Source organism: Xenopus tropicalis, chromosome 5, assembly GCF_000004195.4.
Source record: "Xenopus tropicalis strain Nigerian chromosome 5, UCB_Xtro_10.0, whole genome shotgun sequence".
NCBI classification, from domain to species: Eukaryota; Metazoa; Chordata; class Amphibia; order Anura; family Pipidae; genus Xenopus; species Xenopus tropicalis.
The window spans coordinates 85,669,828-85,686,067 of record NC_030681.2 but is presented as its reverse complement, the minus strand read 5'-3'; the positions used below and the strand labels follow the sequence as shown (position 1 = coordinate 85,686,067).

General features: G+C 39.7%; 1 protein-coding gene across 1 annotated transcript in view; it reads right to left on the bottom strand.

Annotated features, from left to right (window-relative positions):
• Nucleotides 1–7,131: 7,131 nt before the first annotated feature.
• LOC100486148 (gamma-aminobutyric acid receptor subunit rho-2) overlaps nucleotides 7,132–16,240 on the bottom strand; it is a 31,311-nt gene continuing 22,202 nt past the window's right edge. Inside the window, exons 5-9 of the mRNA XM_002940315.5 lie at nucleotides 14,999–15,081; nucleotides 12,912–13,052; nucleotides 10,764–10,916; nucleotides 9,634–9,830; nucleotides 7,132–8,384 (exon numbers count right to left, since the gene is read on the bottom strand). Coding sequence (XP_002940361.1) covers nucleotides 8,073–8,384; nucleotides 9,634–9,830; nucleotides 10,764–10,916; nucleotides 12,912–13,052; nucleotides 14,999–15,081 — 886 coding nt within the window. The 3' untranslated portion in view covers nucleotides 7,132–8,072. The remainder of the gene's footprint in view (nucleotides 8,385–9,633; nucleotides 9,831–10,763; nucleotides 10,917–12,911; nucleotides 13,053–14,998; nucleotides 15,082–16,240) is intronic.

Here is a 16,240-nt window from a genome sequence, read left to right as displayed (position 1 = left end):
TTTACCAGCTTAGTTGCCCTTCTCTGGACCCTCTCTAACTCAATAATGTCCCGTTTGAGCACTGGAGACCAAAACTGAACAGCATATTTTAGATGGGGCCTTACCAGCGCTCTGTAAAGGGGAAGAATAACCCCCTCCTCCCGTGAATCTATACCCCTTTTAATACAGCTCAAAACCTTGTTTGCCCTTGCAGCTGCTGCCTGGCATTGCTTGCTACAGCCAAGTTTATTATCTACAAGGACTCCAAGGTCCTTCTCCATTATGGATTTGCCTAGTGCAGTCCCATTAAGGGTATACGGGGCTTGCATATTTTTACATCCCAGGTGCATGACCTTACACTTATCCAGATTAAATCTCATCTGCCACTTAGCTGCCCAGATTGCCAGTTGGTCAAGATCCTGCTGCAGGGATGTCACATCCTGGATAGAATTGACTGGTCTGCAGAGTTTTGTGTCATCTGCAAACACTGATACATTACTCATAATACCCTCCCCTAAGTCATTTATGAACAAGTTAAACAAAAGTGGACCCAGTACAGAACCCTGAGGGACCCCACTGAGGACCTTATTCCAAGTAGAGAATGTACCATTAACAACCACCCTCTGTACCCGATCCTGTAGCCAGTTTTCTATCCATGTGCAAACAACTTCACTAAGACCAATAGACCTTAGCTTAGAAAGCAGTCGTTTATGGGGAACGGTATCAAATGCTTTGGCAAAATCCAAATTATTTCTACTGCATCCCCACTGTCCAACTTCTTACTTACCTCATCATAAAAAGCAATTAAATTGGTCTGACATGACCTGTCCTTCATAAAGCCATGCTGATTACTGCTCATAATGGCATTCTCCACTACATAATTTTGAATGTGATCCCTTAACAAGCCTTCAAATAACTTGCCCACCACGGATGTCAAACTTACAGGCCTATAATTGCCAGGCTGAGATCTTACTCCCTTTTTAAATATGGGAATGACATTCGCCTTCTTCCAATCCCTAGGTACCATACCTGATGAAAGAGAGTCTGAGAATATCAGAAACAAGGGCCACTGCAATTCTGCCCCTAGCTCTCTCAGTACCCGAGGGTGTATTCCATCTGGCCCAGGTGCCTTGTTTACCTGGTGCCAGGTTTGCCTTGTTTATTTCACCTGTTCAGATGATCAGGAGCCAAACAGGAAGAAAAAAAGCTCAGCTGTGTAAACTAAGTTCCCATAATGCCTCCCTCCTGCCCCGAGACCCAGACCAGTGTGACATGCTCAGTTAGTTAGACTATGAGTCAGCTTTCTGCTGATTGGCTCAGATCCACATTCCTAAGGGGCGGGTTCTTAGCATTCTTGAGGGAGGGGGGGAACAGGAATGGAGGGAGGAGAGAGCTGCGTGTCTCTGGCAGAGGAAAACAAACAGACAAGAAATCCTGTATCTTTTGACAGAGACGTCAGTGCAGCGTTTCTATGAGTGCTTATGGCTGTATTTACATAGACCTTTCTGATAAACCTTACTTAGTTTTTACCTTTCTTTCTCCTTTAAAATCACTTTTTGTCACATAAACATGGAAGTTTAAAATGTTTTTCTGCGTGTTGCACATGCAATGTTCTTTTACCCTTCCATATCCTAATTTGCATGTGCAAATTAGGATTTGGTTCAGTATTCGGGTTCAACAGAATTCCGAAAATAGTGGATTCGGTGCATCCCTAGTAGTAAGCAATTCCATGCAGCAACTATGTATAAATGTATAAGGGAATCATACAATCTCTCTAATGCTTTATTTATAAGTAAGTCCTTCCAGCATACACAAGGGAACCCATTCCGATAAGAAGAAAGTAGGTTCTGTCTAAATATTCGGAAAGGGTTTTTTTACAGTGAGAGCTTTAAAGTTGTGTAATTCTGTCCCTAAATCAGTCATACTGGCTGATACAGTAGATAGCTTCAAGAAGGGGTTGGATGTTTTTTTAGCAAGTGAGGGAATACAGGGTTATGGGAGATAGCTCCCATAATTGATCCAGGGACTGGTCTTGGAGTCAGAAAGGAATTTTTTCCACTCTGAGGCAAATTGGAGAGGCTTTGAGATTGGGTTTTGCCTTCTTCTGGATCTCGAGCTAGTGGTAAGGCATAAAGTGCATATAAAATGTTAGGTTCCTGCTGTACAAAAATGAGACAAAGATAAATCATTTCAGAACTTTTTCCACCTTTAATCCAAATCAACAAAGGAATGGCTTCACCGGAAGACGATTAAAGTTTTGGAATGGCCCAGCCAGAGCCCAGACCTGAATCCGATTGAAAATCTGCGGGGTGATCTGAAGAGGGCTGTGCACAGGAGATGCCCTCGCAATCTGACAGATTTGGAGTGTTTCTGCAAAGAAGAGTGGGCAACTCTTGCAAAGTCAAAATGTGCCATGCTGATAGACTCATACCCAAGGTGGAAAAAGTTCTGAAATGATTTATCTTTGATTTTATTTTTGTACAGCACAGGAACCTGACATTTTAGCAGGGGTGTGTAGACTTTTTATATCCACTGTATATAGACATAAAAGGTTAAATTTGATGGACATGTGTCTTTTTTCAACCTTACTTTATATGTATGAAAGAGGCATGTGGAGTAGCACTTCGTTTCTATAGCATTGGGCAATTAAAAAAAACAGGACAGGGAGTCAGCGAAACTTAAGGAACAGAAAAGAGCAGATTTTTTCTCTGTAAAAATAGAACAGTAACTTGTACTTGATCCCAACTAAGATATAATTAATCCTTATTGGAGGCAAAACAATTCTATTGGATTTAATTAATGTTTTATTGATTTTTTAGTAGACTTAAAGTATGACGATCCAAACTATGGAAAGACCTCTTATCTGGAATACCCTTGGTCCTGAGCATTCTGGATAATGGGTCCCATACCTGTATTGATAACATATTTAGTGCTTGTATGCCGGCCCTACAATCCAGAGAGATACAGTCATATGATAACATTTGGGAACCCCTTTCAGCCTGCATAATAATTTACTCCACTTTCAACAAGAAAAATAACAGTGGTATCTCTTTAATTTCCCAGCAGCATCTGAGTATTGGGGTGATTCCTGAACAAAGATTTTTAGTGAAGCCAGTGAAAAACTGGCTGTGCAAAAATTTTGGTACCCTTGTAATTTTGCTAATTTGAATGCATGTAAGGTGCAGGCACATGTAGCCGATATATGCATGAAAATGCCAGACTGCATTCTCTCGCATTTTCATGCATATATCGGCTACATGTGCCTGCACCCGAGCGTATTCCATTGATTCGGGTGCAGGCACAAGTAGCAGGCGTAGGGCTGAATTTTCGCCAAGCGGTTTTCCGCTTGCCGAAAATTTCAGCCCTACACCTCGTGTGGCATCAGCTTTACTGCTCAATACTGATTACTGGCAACACCAAATTGGTTGGATTAGCTTGTTAAGCCTTGAACTTCATAGACAGGTGTGTCCAATCATTAGAAAGGGTATTAAAGGTGGCCAATTGCAAGTTGTGCTTTTGTTTGACTCTCCTCTAAAGAGTGACAGCATAGGATCCTCAAAGCAACTCTCAAAAGATCTGAAAACAAAGATTGTTCAGAATCATGGTTTAGGGAAAGGCTACAAAAAGCTATCTCAGAGGTTTAAACTGTCAGTTTCAAGTGTAAGGAATGTAATCAGGAAATGGAAGGCCATGCACAGTTGCTGTAATACCCAGGTCTGACAGGCCAAGAAAAATACAGGAGTGGCATATGCGGAGGATTGTGAGAATGGTTACAGAAAACCCAAAGATCATCTCCAAAGACCAGCAAGAACATCTTGCTGCAGATGGTATATCTGTACATCGTTCTACAATTCAGTGCAACATCTGTATGGCAGGGTGATGAGAAATAAGCCCTTTCTGCACTCATGCCACAAACAGTGTCACTTGTTGTATGCTCATTTAGACAAGCCACAGTCATTTTGGAACAAAGTGCTTTGGACTGATGAGACATAAATTGAGTTATTTGGTCATAACAAAAGGCGCTTTGCATGGCGGAAGAAGAAGACTGCATTCCAAGAAAAACACCTGCTACCTACTGTCAAATTTGTTGGAGGGTCCATCATGCTGTGGGACTGTGTGGCTAGTTCAGGGACTGGGGCCTTGCTAAAGTCGAGGGTCAGATAAATTCAACCCAATATCAACCTAATGTTCAAGCATCAGTCACAAAGTTGAAGTTACGCAGGGGTTGGATATTCCAGCAAGACAATGACCCTAAACACAGTCGGAAATCTACAAAGGCGTTTATGCAGAGGGAGAAGTACAATATACTGGAATGGCCTTCACTGTCCCCCGACTTGAATATCATCAAAAATCTATGGGATGATTTGAAGCAGGCTGTCCATGCTCGGCAGCCATCAAATTTAACTTAACTGAAGGGATTTTGTATGGACAAATGGTCAAAAATATTGCCATCCAGAATCCAGACACTCATCAAAGGCTATAGGAGGTGTCTAGAGGCTGTTACATTTGCAAAAGGAGGCTCAACTAAGTATTGATGTAATATCTCTGTTGGGGTGCCAAAATTTATGCACCTGTCTAATTTTGTTATGATGCATATTGCATATTTTCTGTTAATCCAATAAATGTTATGTCACTGCTGAAATACTACTGTTTCCATAAGGCATGTTATATATTAAAAGGAAGTTCCCAAACTTTTTCATATGACTGTACTTATGTACTATGCGTATTGATTGGTTCATCTACCAGACAGGTTTGAAAATTAGGAGCCACAGAACTTGTTTACTTCTTGTTCTGTTCTGATTGTTCTGGCTGTTGGCCCAAACAGCAATAAACTGTGGCCATACTGTTTATGGGAGCTTGTATGATACAATATAAGGCTGACTAGTAGTTAATACATATAATTACTACATGGCAGCTCAGAAACCTGCGCAAATAGCATCAAAATGTAATAATCAGCCCTGTAGCATCAGCGTATATTACAGGCCAACCTCATTTTCTACTTAATAATTTATCACCCCTAAGCTTAGCTTCTCAACAGTCGCTTTCTGAGATGAGGAGCTCCTGTGACAAGTTTTAAGTCCCAGATCATTGCTGCTATTGAGATGCTGGTGCAGTAAGTACAGTATATAAAATATAGCATTTTTAGCCATATTCATTTTTAGGGTTTAGTTCTCCTTTAACATGCACAAGGTTCTTCTGTAAATTATTCAGCACCATGATCTGTTGGTATTGCAAGTATGATTCCTTATGAATGCAAGGTGCAGGTTCCCCCACTCGAGTGCAGGCTAATGGAACCCTACTCTGGCTGGGGGAAATCATAGGTTTTTTTTATAAATGCCCAATACGAGCACTTTGCCACCCACACCAGGAGGGTGGCCATGTTCAGTGATGTCACATGAATGCACAAAAATGATGAAATCTGGGACACTATGCTTAGCTTTTTCATAAAGAAGTAACACAAGTGAGATATTTCTATTGAACTTTATTGGTGGCTCTAAACAAGTAACACCTAGGCTTCTGACAAGGTGTACGGATCAAACAATAAATATTTACAGCTTTTAATCTGTAGCTTTGACATTTTCCCATTTACATTAAGTATTACATGAGAAAAAAATATAAAAAATATATACATATATACATACTAATACAATTGTACACATGTACATAAATAAATGTTTTCATACCAAAAGTTAAGAATCAATCAAATAATGTGTCACAGTTTACTAGTTACAAGGTGGTGTATAAAAATTAATGTATGGTGGTTTATATGTCATTAGCCTTGGAACTTGCATTATCCATAGTTATTATTTTGATATTATCAAAAATTATTAGATTACAAATATTCCTTCCACTGATAAATGTTCCAAGGATAATATTTTTATAACCCATGTATCTTTTTTTCACTGTATAAAAATAAACTTGAAAGGAGAAGGAAAGGTACAATCACTGGGGGGGTGCCCAGGCATTGTAATCACTTACCTTATACCCCAGGCTGGTGCTCCTGTTATGAGAAAACCGCACCAGCCCAGGGTAGCTGCAAACGTGCAATATTCTCCCTTCTCTTGTCTATCTTAGGAATTCCTGGACCAGCGCACGCACAGTAGAGTGAAAAAAAGTTTTTTTATTAAAGTTTGGCTTTTCACTGTCTTCTGCGCAAGTGGCACGAAGACAAAAGAAGGAAGAGGCATGTGCAAAAGTGTCAAGGTGATTATGTGAGTAACATAAGCACCTGAATTAGCCACATAAAAATTTATGTAAAGGTTAAACCTTGACCCTTAAAGGTGAAGGAAAGTCAAAATCTATTAACCACACTATTAAATAGTACTACTATTGCTGTGAAAAAACGCTATATTTCTAGCTTGCCTAATGAAAGATTTACTGAGATACATTGCTACATTCTACATACTTGTTTCAGTGAACAGCGCCGCCTTCTTTAACATGGCCACCGCCAGCTTCTACGTTCACTGTGCCTCTCTCTCCACAGCAACTGTCTGGAGCTGCATCCCCCTTGCCTCTCCCCCCTACCAGCACCGCCGCTCGTGTCCCCCTTGCCTCTCCCCCCTACCAGCACCGCCGCTCGTGTCCCCCTTGCCTCTCCCCCCTACCTGCACCGCCGCTTGTCCCCCTTGCCTCTCCCCCCTACCTGCACCGCCACTTGTCCCCCTTGCCTCTCCCCCCTACCGGCACCGCCGCTTGTCCCCCTTGCTTCTCCCCCCTACCGGCACCGCCGCTCATGTCCCCCTTGCCTCTCCCCCCTACCGGCACCGCCGCTTGTCCCCCTTGCCTCTCCCCCTTACCAGCACCGCCGCTCACGTCCCCCTTGCCTCTCCCCCCTACCAACACCTGTGTCTCATGCTGCCGCTGCAGACGCTAGGGGGAGCCTCCTGTTTCTGCCCATGCGCCGTCCCCAGTCCCTGAGTCTGGGCATGAGCGATGCATTATGGGAATCTTTTCTACCCAGCTCAGCATTTTTCCTTACTGTTTGGCTTCTGATCCTCTGAACGGGAGAAATATGGGGAGACTTAAGGGCACTATTGAGACAACTGAAGGTATGCCTGCATTTTGAAATTAACTCTTTACTAACCTTTCCTTCTCCTTTAAGAATAATCAAATATTGTTTTATATATATATATATATATATATATATCTCTGTTCTAATTTTAATTTAAAATTAAATAGTTAGCACATTTAGCAAACACCATTTTTTTTTACATCTAAAGGTAGCGGAATTGACATGGTCCATACACAAGCACGAACACTTTCCAGTGGACTGATAGGGACTGCTAGAAGTGAACGGAAGACCTGGCTCCTGTTTACCTGCCAACGTAGTGAACTAGCAGCAGACATTTTTAAACTGGACAGATCTGTTTTCCAACAGGTTTCCCATACCTGTATGGTCTAACATACGTTCTAGCTGACTGTGAGGTGATTAAGATATTTGGGGAACATATTTATTTTACCTTTCTTTAGTATATAAATATACAATGCTGTCTCTAAGATGCGTGCTGGTCTTTGAGAATTTTTATATAAAAATACATAATTTAGCACTTTTTCTAACCGACCCACCTCTGCCCACACACAACAGTAGCACAAAAGATCATTTTTGTGCACACATCCCAAAAGAAGTTAAAGGGAGCGTTAATTCACAAAAAGAAGGTGCACAAGAGTCATAGCCAGCCTTCCATCTAGTGTACCCACTTTCTACATTGTGAATTGCCATATTCTTTATTTGAAATATGTAAAAATTGCAGATAAAAGAACATGTAATCGCTATTTCTGAAAGTGCTATACAGGTGCTCAGAGAAAGCATGCAAAGATTAATACTCTTCTGTAATGTAATTTAACATAAATTAAAGACATAAATATCAATTTTGCTATTTTTTTCTTGCAGCTTTACAATGGATGTGTAATATATATATATATATATATACTGTTTGTATAATTTAGAAATGGCTGAATAATGGCTGTTTTTCTAAGAAGTATTTATTAATTACACTGGGAAAGGCAATTACCATATATCCATGTGGTTTGCAGTTGCTCTCCATGCAGTCATGAAAAAATTTTTGCTTGAAAGAATTCAATTTTGTTTGTATCTAGCAGAACACAGACCAGTATATTAAGTTAAAAAATATAAATGATGCAGGAAAAATCAACCTAGAGTAAGTGTCAATGGCATGGTTATTTGCCACGATGCGTAAGCCAACTTGCCCTTTAAGTCCTTTTTTACGAGAGGTGTTAGAATTTGGACTCATAGCCAAGTGCACAACCATCTTGTCTTGCTTCTCAATATCTTCTGTAACAATCTGGCTTTTGGTATAACCAGCCAGACTATTGGATTCGGAATCACCATACATCCCATCTAACATCATGGTTTTTGTGTGGGACATTCCACATGTGCATGGGAACTGAAACGAAAAAGAAATAAATACATTTTCTCTGTTATGGCCAATGTAAGATGAAGAAGACAGGAAAAAACGTTCTATATCAGACTGCCCTAGGCAGCCTGGTCGGCCACCTCACCCATGCGCACAGTGACCTGGGGGGTGGGAAATGACAAGCAGTGGTTGAATTGGAGCATGGACTGGGGGTACACAGGAGAGGTACCTTCTTGATGCCCCCCCCAGCATTGCGCCCTAGGCAGGTGCCTCTTCTGCCTACCCCTAGTTCTGCCCCTGAACAAACAACCTTCTATGAGCTCTTATTTGCTTTTCTGATAGCTAACTGTGCATAGCCCTTTACTAGTTCTAGCTCCAGGTGAAAAGTGTAGCACATTTTATAGGCATGGTCCCATTCTTATGTAAATACAGGGCAGGGAGATTGCAGTATACTAGAATAATTTCAAATAACCAACATATCATTTTTATCATAAAAATTTTAACTCACTATTGTATAAATGGTCTGGAAATCTCACTAAATTACTAAAATGCAAAATACATATCAGTAAATATTGCTGCTTAGCAATTAGCAATGAAGCTTTTAGTAATTCAAATGGCAATTATTCTGTAAGTGATTATCCAATGGCACATACTATTAGAAAGTATATTTTTCATTTAAAGTCTTTATATGAAGCATTTTTTTATATATGAGCTTGTTTATGTGATGTAATGTTATAGACCTGCAATGTTTGATGGTATAGTTTCCTTTTATAAATCACAAAGTTAAAAGAAACTAAGGGGCAGATTATTAAAACTCTAACATTTCTCATATTTTTATTTAAAAAAAATTAGACTAAACTCATTTCCATGAAGTCTGACATTTACTAAAAAATCCAAACTGAAAAAGTCTGTGCGGGAAAACTTTTCGAATTGTCGCCCCAAAAACTTGAATTTTTCAAATTGTCACACAAAAATCAGCAAGTTCCGAGGCAAAAGACGGACCTTTCAGGAAAGGGAAGGGACATCTGCCATTGACTTCTATATGATCTTGGCTGGTGAATTGTCAGATTCAGATTTTTAGATTTTTCAGATTGGACACATAGTAAATCTTGAAAAAGTTGTAACTTTTTTTTGCTACAAATTAGAATCGGGGAAAAAAACAGCGGTTATTAAATGGGCCCCTAACTGATGATGAAGCTGAAAAGTAGCAGATTAGGGTAATGAAGCAAATGAATCATTGGTGAATAGAAATAATTAGGTTAAGTAATTTAAATGTTACCTTTTCCCGCATTTTCCTTTCTTTTCTCTCTTGCACAGTGGTCAAATAATTCACGGCTGCATATTCCAGCACCGATAGGAAGACAAACACAAAACTAACCCACAAGTAAATGTCCACGGCTTTGATGTATGAGACTCTGGGCATGGAGGCATTTACTCCCGTTATGATGGTAGACATAGTCAACACCGTGGTTATACCTGTGAAAAAGTCAGGTTTCTTTTCAGGCACATTTAAATCATAGCAGTTTAAGTAACATGTCTGTTACTCCTATCACAACATTATCATCAACTACTCATGGTATGACAGTGGGACCAGCAATGATTGACCGTACACCACGCTGCTAAATTTGTTCTACATCTCATACGATTGGTCACCTCTGCTATTACTCCAAAGTTACAGTTCTATTCACTTTGAAATTACCCAAATGATGGTATACAGCCCAGAAGCTAGAAATTATAATACATATTACACTTTACAAAGTATAAGAAAGTAGTGAAGCACTCATTACATTGCACATATTATTGCACATATTAAAAAATAGTGATGAGCAAATTTTTTTTGCCAGGCATGGATTTGCAGCAAAATTCTGCATTTCGCCATTGGCAAATTTTTTCCAGAAAGTGTGTAAAGATTTGTTGCAACAAAAAATTTGCAGAGAAAAAAAACACCCATTGACTTTAAAAATACTTTTTATTAATAAATTACACTGTTTCCATAGCAAATATTTCACTCTACCATTTAAAATGTTATTCTTGAACCAAAAATGTATAGGTGTAATATTGGTATGTAGGCAGCCATCTCAGTGCATTGTGCCTGATTCTGAACTTTCAGAACTGGATTTCAATGCAGGATTCTGCTGGGTAAGCTCTATTAGCTCATGCGTTTTAAAAGAAAACTTTTTTCCATGACAGGTGGGCTCATAAGAAAAATTTGTCACACTTAAGAAATATTTGTTGCACATAAAGAAAATTTGTCACCAAAAAAGTTGTGCTGTAGGAGTTGCGAGTACGTAAGACAAAATTGATGCAAATAAAAAATGATGCCCATTGACAGTTTTTTGCCGTTTCGCAAATTTTCAGCAAAGTGAAATGGGATAGATTCACTCATCGCTATTAAAAAGGACATCATACCCAGAGAGACTCTTGCAGGAACAGCTCTACGGTCTATCCAAAACGACACCCAAGACAACATAACCATCAAGGTCGCCGGAAAATATGTTTGCAGCAGAAAGAAAAAGATGTGACGCCGTAATGTGAAATTGATGTAAAGACGATTATACCATCCTGTGAGTAAAGAAAATCACACATGTAAGTTACTGGGACATATATACAACTTTATTTTCTTTCTGTTGATGCTGTATTTTGCACAGCCTTATGTGCTAAATAAAGAGAAAAAAAATGCAGATGCAATAGTCAGTACCGGATTTGTAATCTGGGCGCCCCGAGGCTGCCCCCCGTCCATTGCCCCCCGCATGCGCGAACGGACTGGGCCTTATGCTCGCATACGGAGCAGTGGGGGAGAGGTCCCCATTGCTCCATATGGGAAGAAAAGTTTTACATTTTGGTGCGGCCCTAGGCCCAGGCCTTTGTGGTCTTTCCACAAATCCAGGCCTGGTAATAGTAATGCCCCCCATGCAGCCCCTCTCTGTTCAGCTGCTCTTCACATATTAGGTGACTCAACAAATGAAATGAGCTGGTTATTTTGAAAGAGTGAGCTCTAATACATGTTCTAGGCAGAAGGTACAACCCCCCCCCCCCCAAAGGGTGCATTAGACCTAACTGTCTATCAAAACCTGAGTCCACCTACTGTGTAGAGAGAGAAAGATTGCTGAGATGGGCAGAATGAAGAGTAACTTTATTATTTTTTAAATTGATTATATTTAAAAAGTTTCTTATTTGAAGCTTAGATGAAGCATATATTACATATTCAATTTGAAGATAGATTCCCTTATTCTTATTTGAATTATTTGCTTAAAAAGCACTCTGGGAGATGATCATCTACCAATTCTAAACTTTCTGGAAATCAAGTTTCCAGATAAAAGATTCCATACCTTACTTCAAAAACTGGGATGAGGCAAAAGTTAAAGCTACGATTCTCTGTTATAATAACTTACTTAACCCTGGTTCTTTGCCTCAGAGTAAATCTGTTCCATCAAGAGAACGCATATTGGTGCTTCAGGTTAAACTGACACTACAAAATAAACTGCTGGTTTGGCAAAGGCTGATTGACATATCCCTGAAGCAACAATATGCATTGTCCTGATACATTGAAATGAATAACACTCACTAGAAAGGACATGGAGAAAAATAGGACATATTTTCTTTGATTTTTTTTTATGGCTACTAAGGCACAAGATGCTGGAATTGCACTTTATACAAATTGTACCTGTCAGCATAATACCAAACACTGTTTTGCTCAAGCGTAGCACTGATGCTGTCCAGTTGCTTACCTCAGGCAACCATTTTTATTCCTCAATAAACATTACCGTGAAACCTGGGCCCCAGCATTATAATAGTTAAAAAAGCATTGAAAGTAATTGTAAATTGTAGGCATAGTTCTGATAACCAAGTTGAATGTAGCCATCATGAATTAGCCATAAATAGGTGATGTTCTTAAAGAGGGTGGGATATTATATCCTGAATGTTTCTACACTTAACACTGTGCCTATTTCGACAAGGCTGAAACCACCACCATCACAATTTCCATTGGTTGGGGAAATATAAATGAATTGGTGCTATGAAAACCACTGGTTCATTTTATTCATGTTGTAAGTAACAGAAGAATTGAATTATGTTTATCCTCTTTTGATAGAAACAAAATTTATTTTTTATAGTAGGTCCTGGTCTGTCATCAATCCACTGCAAAATGAATGGACAGTTTTGCAGCACAGATGAGAAGTAACTAGTGTGAAATAGGTCTCATACAACTCTGAATTACCTGTAGTGCGCATGCAGCCTTCTAGGTGTGTGTAGTGTCAGGTACAGCATTTGCATTCATATATTGAATAATTTGTGATTTGTGTGATCACAATATGTGGTCTGATTTTTTATTTTTGTTTTTTTTGCGGGGAGGGGGGAAATTGAAATTGGTAAAGGGTACCCGCTAATGAATCTTGCAGCTCACATAATAAACCACAAATGTGTGCAAGGGGCAACTATGAGAAGCTTTTCCTTACTAAATAATAGGTGGGTCGAAAGATGCACGGTCCAGTTCTAGAAAGTAATTCACAAAATTAGAACTCTTGGAATGAGCAAGATAAATTAATTTAGCAATGGTACCAGTGCTGCTGTAAAATGCAAGTCGAGATGTAGTGTGAAACTTCTGAATCAAAAACTGAGATAGGGAAATTTTTTCGTCAGTTTTTAAAGATTCATTTCCTTTTTTCCAGTACAGCATCAAATCTTCATCTGTGTAAGCATCTGGAAAGGAAGAAAAGCCAACATCACCACAGGCAAAATCGTCTTGAAGCATATTTTAGAATGTTATCTCTACCCTTACATATTGTTTTTTACTTTCTCTTGTTTTGCTTTTACCATGTATTCTGTTTTCAATTCCTGATACCCAGTTCTAATTATCTTTTACTTTTAAATTCTATATCCTTATGATTCTGCATAGTTATCTTCCTTTTTGTCAACGGTTTGAATTTTCTATTGGCCTTAGTTATTCACCCTGTATTATCTTTCCCTTATATTTATCCTCCCTTTCTTATTGGTCCATCATATTTATCTGTTTTTAGTGATGTTCCTATCTCTTATTCTCTTTATTGTACTGTTCTTTTTTGCTTTGCTCTTTTTCCATTACATTTGTGCTTTTGCTCTTAATTTGTGTACTGTTTTTTATTTTAATATTATTAATCCCTTCAGCTTCTTTAGACAGCTTTACAAATATAAAGTTTAACTTCGCTGGGTTGTGTGGATTTATAAGCAGGGGTACAATGACACTGTAACCACAAAATTCATATAGACAAAACAAGAAGTCCTCTGCACCCACCCATTATCAATATATATGGAACATAAAGACATTCTGTGCATTAAGCTACTAAGAAATGCTCTCCCCTTTAAACATACAGGGAATTGTTTGTTCATATATTGCAATATACTTCAAGCTCGCCAACTATGTCAAAGTCATCCTCGGTCTGGCCAGTCCTACACTCACTTTTATCTGATTTATTAAGAATCCCATGGCTTCATTATACATTATACACAGGGACTGAGTTTTAAATATACCACTCGAGTATAAGCCGATCCGAATATAAGCCGAGGTACCTCATTTTACCTAAGAAAACTGGAAAAATATATTGACTCGAGTATAAGCCTAGCATGGGAAATGCAGCAGGTGCTGCTAAGTTTCAATGATCAAAATAAATTCCAATAAAATTACATTAAATGAGGCATCTGTGGGGTATATGTTTTTAAATATTTATTTCAAAGAAAAACAGTAAACTAGCTCTGTAAGTGGAGAAGAGGGTCAACAAAAACAATATGGTATCAACAAAGAGTACTACCCCCTTAGCTCAATCAGCAACCAAGCTAAAACACAAAGAGTTAAAGTCCTTCAAAGCTATGTATAGTTTCTATAGAATATAAAGTCAGGCCCGGATTTGTGGAGAGGCCACAAAGGCCCGGGCCTAGGGCGGCAGAAGTTTAGGGGCGGCAGAAGTTTAGGGGCGGCATGCCGCCCCGCTGCCAAAAAAAATTTAAATTTGGCTCCCATACGGAGCAGTCGGGACCTCTCCCCACTGCTCCGTATGGGCGTTTTAAGGAACGCATGCGCACTGATGGGGTCGCTTTCGCGCATGCGCACGGGGGGGGGGGGCGCGCTTTTGCGCATGCGCACTGGGGGCCGCGCTTTCGCGCATGCGCACTGGGGGCGCTTTCGCGCATGCGCATGGGTGGGGAGGGGGCGACCTCGGGGCGCCCAAAACAGAAATCCGGCCCTGTATAAAGTGCAATGTCTAGTGCAGAGTGGGACAGGTGGATGGTAGAAGAAGATGAATTTGGGAGCGGCCAGGGCACTGAAGGTTTTCCCTTGTGTATTCCTGTATGGCTCCGTAAGCTGAAGGTCTGGGGCATGAGCACCTCGACCCACCTGATGTGGGGGTAAGATTCTACATATTTACAACCACTGCTATTCCTGTGATATTTCTTATTGGATGTTCACTGGAGGGTCTGGTTGCGGGTGGCCTAATTTGCACACAAAGGACAGAGGGTGCTAGTCTGGAGGGACCCATGGCACCCGACTCGAGTATAAGCCGAGGGTGACTTTTTTTTAAGCACATTTTGGGTGCTGAAAAACTAGGCTTATACTCGAGTATATACATATATTATTGCTGAAATGATACCAGAAGGGTATAGGCTACACTTACAGCTTTCCAGCTCCAAGGAGCACGTCTGAGTATCCAGGGGAAATCGGCTAAAATCCATGTTGCACATTGCTGTCACTGTAATTCTGGAAAAAAAAAGAAGTAATAGCAATGAACCATATGGAAAACAATAATTATGTTTGACTATTGCAGATGAAATGTAGATGTCATATTTGCATCTGCCACTGTTCATCTTCTCTTCCGTCAAGGATACTTCATGACAGAAGCTGTAGATTTTGAATTTATTCTGAAATTTGCTTATGGCTCTTTTTAGCAGTGTGAGTAAGCAATGTCACATGCTGGCTTCACATGCAGACAGCTCCTGAAGGTGGCATGTGGCCTAAAGGCCCAGCAGACAGGAACCTCTTTTATGACTTAAGGGTAGAAATACAATTCAGTAACATATTCTGATAGGAAATCCAAAGAAAGGCGCACAATCTATATATGTTTTAGAGTAACCCATTTAAATACTGTGTTACTACCCTGGTGTTGTAGTCAGTACATAAATGCATTTACATGAAGGCGTTTTCCCTGTTTAACCTTCAGGCAACTAGTACAATAGTTTCCCTATATATGAGACCCAAAAATAAGTTCCATTACATTTATTAGACTTCTATCTGTATGGAAAATTAATACTCTTAATTAAAACATTAAAAGCTGAAACATGTTCAACTGTAAAATCAGAATAGTTAGTAAATGCCAGTTTAAACAGGAAATATATTAGAACAGGTATAGGATCTATTATCCAGAAACCCTTTATCCAGAAAGACTTATGGGATGCCTAACTCCCATGCAGGCCATTTTAAGCATATCATTCTAATTATTAAGTGGTTTCCTTTTTCTTTGTAAAAATCAAGCAGTTGCTTGTATACTTGATTGTGACTGTGCTAGATTAATCCCTATTGATTGCAAAACAAGCCTACTGGGTTTATTTAATGTTTAAAGGAGAAGGAAAGTCTTTTTGGCATTTTACTGCCAATAGATTTGCCACATTAGTGCCACCTAGAACGCTATATTTATTCAGCAGAAAGCTTTACTATACCTGAGTAAAGAGCCCGAGAAGCTCCTTCTGATAGCAGCTGCCATTTTAGCTTGGTCTTGGTAGCTTCCTGCTGCAGTTATAGCCGTTGGAAGCCCAGATCACACATTCCTAAGGGTGGGGGAACTGAGTTCTTATGCATTCTTATGGGAGGGGGAGCAGGAGAAGGGAGGGGGAGAGGGAGAGAACTGAGCAGACTCAAGGCC